General features: G+C 36.5%; 1 protein-coding gene across 1 annotated transcript in view; it reads left to right on the top strand.

Annotated features, from left to right (window-relative positions):
• Nucleotides 1-9657, top strand: part of LOC107090780 (stromal membrane-associated protein 1-like) — a 14382-nt gene that overhangs the window by 1715 nt on the left and 3010 nt on the right. Inside the window, exons 3-8 of the mRNA XM_015384352.1 lie at nt 2736-2821; nt 2923-2998; nt 3512-3574; nt 3681-3756; nt 7112-7242; nt 8450-8666. Of these exons, the coding sequence (XP_015239838.1) occupies nt 2736-2821; nt 2923-2998; nt 3512-3574; nt 3681-3756; nt 7112-7242; nt 8450-8666 (649 nt within the window). The remainder of the gene's footprint in view (nt 1-2735; nt 2822-2922; nt 2999-3511; nt 3575-3680; nt 3757-7111; nt 7243-8449; nt 8667-9657) is intronic.

Here is a 9657-nt window from a genome sequence, read left to right as displayed (position 1 = left end):
ATATATGTATGAATTCACCGATTCATTAGTACATTCTGCAGCCATTCTCTGAAATCCCATGAAGTGCATTGGCTCTCTATTTTTAATGTTTTGTTTTACCTGTTGGTGAATCTTTCATTGTTTTGTTTGAGACGTGTAATATGTGTTATTGTGTCAGTGTTATTGTGTAAGTGTTATATAAATGAGGGAAGAAAAAGCAATATCATCCTTAAGAATCAGCCCCCCCAAAAAACCTCCAAAAAAAACCCCTGCATTGTCCTTAAATAAAAAATAAAACAAAAAACTGCGTCATAAAAACTGAAAATGTACATGAATGTTAGATGATTGTACTTTTGATAAACCAAAAAGTAATATTTTGATAGATGTGGTATTTTCACTCTTAAAAACTCCAAATATTTATCCTTTTACCTATTAATGCATTCTTTTTCAAATCAAGCTTAACTGAACTCTCAGCTTTTTTTGGAATCCAGACTGTGCATGAGCGAATGAAGCTTGCATCAGATCAGTTTGTGTGAACAACAATAAAAAGGCTGAAGCAGAAAACAACAGAAACAAGCTCAATGGTTCTGAATCCCTGTCTGCCTTATAAGCTGCATCCTGGGTAACTATCAGAGCTGTGATAACAAAATAGTATGAAGCCTGTTTTGGTTTCTGGATAACATTAGTAAGCATTGACATCCAAATGTAAATTATGTATAGGAGAAAAAACATTTAAATGCTTTAACATGCTGCCAGTAAAGCCACGTGTTAGAGTTTGCTTGGATTAAATATACATCTTTTAAACAATAAACAAAAAAACAACAACAACAGAACAAAATAATGATTGTGTCTTGACAAGACCATGATTACACAAGGCTTGGACTTGCATGACAGCGTAACAGTATGATACCCTTAAGAAAAAAGAGTTTATGGTATTAATTGAAAAGTTTTAAATCGAAATGTGTAGCATCTTTGACTTGCTTTTAAAAAGATTGGCGATACAACAGTGCTACTTAAAATGATAGACATATTAGTTACAGCAATAATGCGGTTTTTAAAATGATTGCTGTTTTTGTTTTGATACACAGAGGATCTGTGATTTCAAAGCACCATTTTTAATAGCAGTTTTAAAATACTTTTCATTATACTGCTCAATTATAACACGTGGCAAATAGTTTTAATAACTCTATGATCAGTTGCTTTATTTGCTTAGTCACTCTGCTGCCTGTAGCTCACTAACCTTAATAAGAGCGAGGGTCCGTGACCTTTTAGTTTCTGTTCGTTTCACTGCCGTTTTTTTTTTTTTTATTTGTTAAGAGAGATATTAACAAATTGCTAAGCGTATCATTCTTTTAAGTGTTAGCCTCTTTCAGCCAGCTGATCACCAGAGTGCTGTCAGTTATTATGACCCCGCTTGGGATAAGCTTGATGGAAAATGGATGGATATTTTATTTTCAGCCTACCATCCGGTTTTAAGAATCACATAGGAGAAAGAAGCTGTTGTTTCAGTCGGCAGATTTCAGCTTAATCATTTAATTTATCATTTAATCCCCATTCAAAAGCAGAAAAAAACAAAATTAAAGAAATTATATTTCCTATCGGAAAAATACAAGAAATAATCTGTCAGAAATGTGAACTACCAGCACTTATTATTGACTCTGACTTTTAAAAAATTACAACGTTCTGCCCTTTTATTGGAGCATATAAATCTGACGCATCAGCAGCACAGCTTTTGTTCTTCGTTGTATCATATGAGACACACAGAAATGAAAGTAGCAAAAGAATCAGTGAACTGAAGAGAAGCTGAAATTTGATAGTATATAAGAATTTCCTTCCAAAACTATTATAACCCTTTGTCAACAAAGTACACTATAATTTGCTCAAACAAAACAAGTCCCTATCATCCTGAAAGTAACGGTGACATTAATGTCTTTTTTGAAAAATCAGGTCCTGAGTAGTTTTACAGTTTATAATTAAAATACTTTATATTGTGTATTTAAGTTACGTTTTATAACTTTATTTTTGGAGAAACAAGTATGAAGGGATGTGGTTAAAGTTTGACACCACCAACCTCGGGTTTTAACATAGACCTGTTTGGAGAAAAGTCCCAAAGCTTTGCTATTCAAACAAACTAAATGCAAAACCTTGCTTGTATATTCAGACATGTTGGAGAAATGCTTCCTTGCTTCTGTTTTATAGGACAGGCTCTGCTTCCAATGTTTCCGTGATTATTTGTTTGGGCCTGGGCAATTTATTGCATATGCAACATAATCAGAATTTAACAAAACACAATTTTCAGATTGCAGAGGCTCTCACTGTTGGTCACATTACATTTAATATAGTATAAGTAGCTAAACCTCAAATTCCAGCTTTTTAGGTGGTAGTTTAGATTAAGACTAAAGGGGGTTTGCAACAATACGGGGAAGAGAGTGATGCAGCAAGCTCATGACGGTTAGCAGAGATTTGCACTTTTTCTATACAAATATTACAGTTAATTCTTGCAGCAATGGACTCTGGTCAAACAAGCTTTGAATGTCATGAAAAATCCTAAAACCTGTTGTAAAGCATGTACACAATTGTGGTTAGTGCAAAGGAAAATCGGCATAAAATCGCAATATTGATCTCAATTTTTATTTTTGGCAAAGTCGTTCAGCCCTATGTTGGATCACTAATCTCATTTTGAAGCAGGGTCTAAAAGAGTATTTTAGATTGCTGAGTTTACACCCATTCACCTAACTTTTTTCTTTTATTTTCAGAGTATACAGGACATGGGTAACACCAAGGCCAGGCGGCTCTATGAAGCCAACCTTCCAGACAGCTTCAGAAGACCTCAGACAGACCAGTATCCTTCGCTGTCAGCTGACTCACAGACCTGATAATCCCATTCTCTGCTTATATTTTTACATCTTTACTGCTGAGTTTCCCTCTTAACTCTGCCCTCAGAGCAGTCGAATTCTTCATCAGGGATAAATATGAAAAGAAGAAGTACTATAACAAGAATGGGATCGATAGGAGCAGTGTATGTATTGAACATCCATTAAGTATTGGCACCCCTGGTTAGAGATGTATGGAAAACCCTCCTGCCCATGTAACCGGGGGGGATTGCTGTCTATCTTTTTGTAAAAGGAGGGGTATCATAGAACAGGTCACCCGGCAATAACAGCGCAACACAGAAGCATTAACACCCACCTATCAGCAAGTTGGAGACGCAAATCAACGGTCGTGTTTTTGATCTGGGGGTTCCTTGAGAGAACTCATGCATGCACTTGAATTCAAATGAAAACACGACTTCGATAATTCTCTACAAAAAGATCATCTTTGCTGCAAGAACACTGGCCAATTTTTTTAATTCACCAATGACCTTATGTTTCCCTGATGTATTATATATAATGCAACAAAATAAAAAAGCACAGAGGAGTGACATCTAGGGGGTCACCAAGTCTTCATAGTAACATTTTTCCTAAATGTTGTTTATTACGTCTGTGTAATCAGACTGGTATCAGTTTAATGTTTTTGGTGTTTGTGTTGTCAGCCAAAGGATAGTAAGAAAGACAAGGAGCCAGACAGAGGGAACAAGGTGTCCTCTTACACTAAGGTTAGTCTTTTACATGCATAAATTAAGGCTTAAAGGGATCCGTTGAAGTTGTTTTCCTGTGTTTCTCTTTTTAAAATTTTTGCCTCCAAAACTATTCTTCATTTAGAGTGAAGAGCCCAGGCCTGCACCCCGGATCAGTCCTGCAAAAACTGCAGAGCCTCCTGTGAACCTGCTAGGCCTTGGTGAGTGAACAATATTAACATTTAAATATATTATATGAAAATAAAAGTTTTAAAAAATGAAATTTTTTATGTTTATTACCATTTTTATTATCATAAACCTGTGGAAAATGTGGTTAAACAGCTAAAGGAGTGTTTTTTGCTCACAGGTACAACTGATAAGGATGTTTGTTTCGGCCTCTGGTAGTTTTATTTTTTCACTTGTTTGATCAAGCCAGTGAGTCAAAGAGAAGGCTTCATCTGACAGGGCTTCATGAAAGGCAGCGATCAGAACAACTAAGTGGCTTTTGCCACCATGATTTGCATTAAACTGATATATGCTGATTCCTCTCGCGATGCAGCGACGGGTTTTAACTTCCAGCCCGAATGTTCTTCCTATTGCTTCACACCAGAAACCACTGCATGTTTGTGTTCAGAAGAGGAAGCACTTCAGTTGCTGACAGCAGACCTCTAACTTCTCGTTTCGATTAAAAGACCTGATACATGTTTAGAGCTCCAGACTCTGCAGCTCAGTTTTAAATGCAGTTAAAAGCTGGACAGAATGCTTACAGCGACCTGGTTACTCTTTGTAGAATAAGACACAACCAGAGGTCATTATAAATCAGTAGATTCAAAAAGTGTGGTTTCTTTTTCGAGGTTTAACATTTCGAGGAATGATAAAGCATTGGTTATTTGATGGAAAACATATTTTTTCTTTTTTGAATGTGCATAAATATGCAAATAGTGTATAGCTGAAATAAGGGGACCAATCGCATTGGAGCAGTTGGATCTGACACCTTTATGGCTCTGGTTGCACAAATTATTTACTAATGTATCATAGCTGAGTTGTGTACAACTAGACAAAGTAAACCCTGAATATTTAGTCCTAAAATTTATCATCCATCATTACAGATCAGATCTCATTTATTGGCATAAATAAGCTCATCACAAAGTCAACAGTAATAAGTTGTTAATTTGAGCTGCAGAATATGCAGACATGCACAAACCACTGTAGTGTTAATGCAGTATGTACAGCACTGCAGAAGCAAAAGTGTACTTTAAACCAACATTTGGTAGCTGTTGCATAATAGGCTTTGCTCACAAGCACTCTGCTTGCCAAAACATTTATAGATGCTAAAGTTCACAAAGAATGGTGTTTAAATAGTAGGGATAGGAGAAAAAGAGAATGATGAGGAAAACCTGGATTTGCTGTAGGTCTGCATGATAACCATGTTTGTGAACGTCTCATTATATGAGCAATAGTTTAAAAATATATACGTATTTTTAGCTAAAAATTGTAACTGATGATTGATGATGTGCATCAGCTGTATGAAGCTTATCCAGCTGCTGTGAGAATATAAATATGTCATTTCCTCCTTAGAACCTGGTTTTATGTAAAAACAACATTTTAAGTGCATTACCAAGAACTCGGATCGCCCCCCTCCTATGACTGTTTTTGCTGCATTACACAGCAGTTATAATCAAATATATTTCTGGCTTAAAATAGTGTAAATGAATAATACAAATAATATTGAAATTGTTACTATTATATTGCATAATAACTATATAATCTGTAGCCCTTGTTTGTTGAAACTGATATCACCATTGCCGTGTTGAACAGGTTTACAGGGTCATATTTTCCCAAAGCTGTGCAGCTGTGTTATTGTTCAGACACCAGCAAGGCTGAGATTTGCCTAGGTCACTTAAACATGTCATTATTGAACAAAACACTCAATGGACTCGGTTGATATCTCAGCAGTTGTGATTTGAGACATGCGGCTGAGAATTAAAGGGTGAAACTCACATCTTAATATCACCAAACAGACATCAAAGATCTGTGGGGAGTAGCGGCCTAGTGGTTAGGGCATTGCGCTTGGAATCCAGTGGTTCTGAGTTCAAGCCCCACTCCCACAGACCGCCACTATGGGTCCCTGAGCAAAGACCCTGAACCCCACGCTGCTCCCTGTGCTTCGCACAATGGCAGCCCACTGCTCCCAAAGGGGATGGGTTAAAGGCAGAGAGTTCATTTTGTTGCTCTGTACTTGTAACAGTGTAATCATAGCAATAAAAGCTGGGGGAAAAAAAAGATTTAAACCAGTTAGTGCACAGCTGATGCCTTTAACTTGAGGCATCACATTCAAGAGATTGAAATTCCTCAGCGAAATTAAGAGTTTTTACAATACCAGTTTAGATTTGAGTGGCGACGATTACCAGACTCAAGTTTTGTCCAGTTTAATAGTTTTTTTTTTTTTTTTCTTTAAAGTCCTAATTTTATCAGATCACATGTTTGTTCATTAATAAAAAAAAAATCAGGAAAGGCTTTGTTTTTACCACACTGCCAAATTATCCAGCCCTAACAAGGGGTTTTATGATAAAAAAAAAGTAAAAACGTTGTGCAAATAGTCAAATTTTTTAAAATTCAATGAAAAACTATAGAGCATGGCTAAAAAATATCAATCATTTAGGAAATGTATTACATTTTTAAATTCAGTATTTGCAAGAGCTCCAACTGTAGATGTGTAACATCATTAGATTAATAATATATAGTCCTGATGTCCCATTAGTTTCCTAAATAATACATTTTAAAATGAAATATTTACATACGTTTTACATAGCATTAGTAGCCTCCTTTCGGCCTGCTGACTGGTGCAGGGCAGCAACAGGTGGGGGAGAGGCTGTGCTTACAACCTGAGACCCTCCCTGTGACTTCAATTCTTTCTCTGCCCCATCAGAAGAAAATTATTGAAACTGTTGGATTAGCATGAGCTGAAGCTTTAAGTCAGGTTTTTACATTTTAGTTGTGATTATAAAACCAATACTTCTAGCTGACACATCCTTGGTACACATAGCAGAGTTATCTTTTGCTTCTCATTTTTTAACTGCACTGATTGGTTGGAGGCTGACCTTGCTATGTGTGCCAATCTCCTAAACCTATCTGCAAACAAAACCTGCTGGGAATCAGGTTAGGGTTCCAGCCCACGTAACCATGGTTACGTGGGCTGGACCAATGAACCTGCTTCATCATACTGAAAATCCCTGAACCTTGAGTTGCCTCAATAAGCCCCCAATCCTGCTCTGTATTACAGTCGCTCACAGACCGATGCCTCAGCGTCACTCAGAAAGTGGCTTTATTCTTCATTTTGAGTCTGTTTTCTTATGCCTCCTGCTTGTGGTAAACCATTGACTAGCTGATATCTAATGTATATCTAATGGTTGGTTCTTTCTCAGTCTGAGGCTGATACACAGTGACATATTTTTAATTAAGTTGGTAGACTAGATTTAAGTAAATTAGTTTTGGTGAGATATGTTAAAGGTTATTTCTCTTTATGTGAGGCTTTGTTCCTCCTGTTGAACCAGTTTGTTCACCTTTCCGTCACAGACACGCCTGCCGCCGCTGCATCGGCTAACAATGGCAGCACAAGCACAAACCAGAACAATGACCTGGATATATTTGGCCCCATGGTGTCCAACCCTCTGCCATCATCCACATCTGCAGCTCAGTTTTCTCAGGTAAAGAAACACTCCTCGCCTGATTCAGGCATGAAAGCAGCAGACCGTTGGAGTGAATAAAAGGTGTAGGTGAAAAAATGAAAAATGGTGTCCATTGACATCACAGGGTACATGATATTGAAGAAGGTTTTTGACTCTAAAGAGCAGAATATAACTATTCATTAAACAGTTATAGAGCACTTTTATTAATAATCTATCTCCTTTTTTTTAAACAGTCACCATCTTAATTCTAGTTTAGATAAACCATTTAAAAATTTGCTATAAACTCTTCCAATCTTAACACCATGTCTTTTATAGGACTGGGGTTGTCCCGATCCGATATTAGTATCAGATATAGATTCAATATTAGCCAAAAGGCTATATCGGCCTTCATCTAAAATCTCCAATATTGTCATACTGATACTTCTGTTTAAAGGTTCTGCAACTCCTTGGATAATATGACATGAGTCAGTTATTCTGTTAACTAATAATGCGGACAATTGTTCTTTGTCTTAGTATTATCACTTATCATTGTACGGTACAAAATTAGTAATAAAAGCAGAATGTTTTGAGTGCTAAAAGTTGTATCAGGACACCCCTATTAGGGACAATATTGTGTTAATGAGATATGGCTCGCTTTTAAGTTCAACCAAAGGATAAAACAACTTCACATTTTTTTTTAAAAGACATGCAGTGACTAACATATTTTTTTTTTTTTTTATAACCACCACTGACAAAACAGCATACAAGTGCTATAAAGCTGTGGTAAGCTTTGAAACCAAGAATTTTGTGGGTAATTTTGATAAAGATAAAAAAAACAACAACAACAAAAAAAAACCCGCTGCTGATGCTGAAAGTGTTCGAAATGCTGCTACAATTAGGTCAGTGGGCTGGATTTTAATGAGAATGCTAGATAGCACAGTCTTTAAAAACATCTACCTTCTTATTTGCATATAAACCTTAGAAAAGTGCTATGAAAAAGTGAATCCCACGGCTTTCACACTCTACTCGGTGTCACCCTGAGTGCAAGCAAGCAGGTGAACACGTCCTCTTGCCCTGTCAGCACAAATCCTAGTGAGAACCCTGATACTTGGTAGCAATATTGAAAACCAAATTAACAAATATACATTTAAATGGAAAATTAATTATTAGGAGATGTGTTTCTTTGGATGAATAACAACAAACAAAATATATGGTTGTTTAATAGCATATTTTCCCCTCTTTCCAGGGGAGCTCCAGTACCTCAGCGAGCACTCCGACACAGGCTCCGGCTGCAGCTGCAGGGGGAGGCGGAGCCAGCTCAGCTTCAGGACAGGCTGACCTGAACCTGTTCAGCGACAGCAGTAGCTCCAATAAAGCTGAGGACGGAGCTAAGAAGCCACTGTCCAAGGACTCCATTCTGTCACTCTATGGAACCAACAGCATGTCCCAGCAGGCCCCGGCTGGTGAGAACCAAAAACCAAAAGAAAAAAGTTGTTTTGTTTTGATTCAAACGACCCAGCCATAGTTTCATCTACATTAATCTAAGGGGTATGTTTTTAACTATACAGCCATTTATTCACATTTTAATACCAGTAATCCCATTTAAATTTGAACTTGATCAAAAATAATAGATTCTTAATCTTAAAAATCAGATTCAAATAGTTGTTTTAATTTTATTCAGTACTCAACCCTTGTTCTGGTTCCACATTAAATTATAACCACCAAAAAAAGAAATGGCTGTGCCAGGTGGTGGTCTAGTGTGCAGTTACACTGCCAACACAGAATTGCATTGATTTCTAGAGATCCAAGGATTGTTGTCCAAAGATCACCTTTTTTACAAATGAAAACAGGCAAAAACATATTAAGGTTTGGCTCGTATTATTCGTATAACTTCTGTTTTATTCCTTAATATTTGCTTTGATTTTTTTAATAGGCAGATTCTTGTATAGAAAACTTCTATGAACTGAGGAACTGAAAAAAATGTTCAATAATACATACACACAGTCTAAAAAAAGTGTTTTATACTGCAAATAAAGTATTAGTGTCCTACTTGCATCGACCGGGGGATTGGTTTAAAATTCATTCTGAAGCACCCAGGTTAAGCTTGAGTTTGGGGGGGAAAATTTGACAAAAGCTGGTAGTAAAATGTCTGAGAAATGAAGAAAGAAAAACAAAACAAAGATGGATTCACTGGAATGCCAAATTATTAAACCCTTTACACTTTTCCACATTTTGCCACAATACAGCTACATACAGATGTGTCTAAACCAGATCATGTATGAAACATGAAAGAGCCGAAATGATATATAATTGTGAAATAGAAATAAAAATAGATTTGAATAATTTTTTTTTTATTATTTTTTTTTTTGTGAATGCAACAGATTGCCTTCAAAAATTGCTTGATGGTTGCTAATGACTAAAAGAGTCCACCTGTGTGTAGTCTAATCTCAGTGA

Source organism: Cyprinodon variegatus, unplaced genomic scaffold (assembly GCF_000732505.1).
Source record: "Cyprinodon variegatus isolate N-32 unplaced genomic scaffold, C_variegatus-1.0 Scaffold310, whole genome shotgun sequence".
NCBI classification, from domain to species: domain Eukaryota; kingdom Metazoa; phylum Chordata; class Actinopteri; order Cyprinodontiformes; family Cyprinodontidae; genus Cyprinodon; species Cyprinodon variegatus.
The sequence above is the reverse complement of the archived record's forward strand: the minus strand, read 5'-3'. Positions and strand labels throughout refer to the sequence as shown.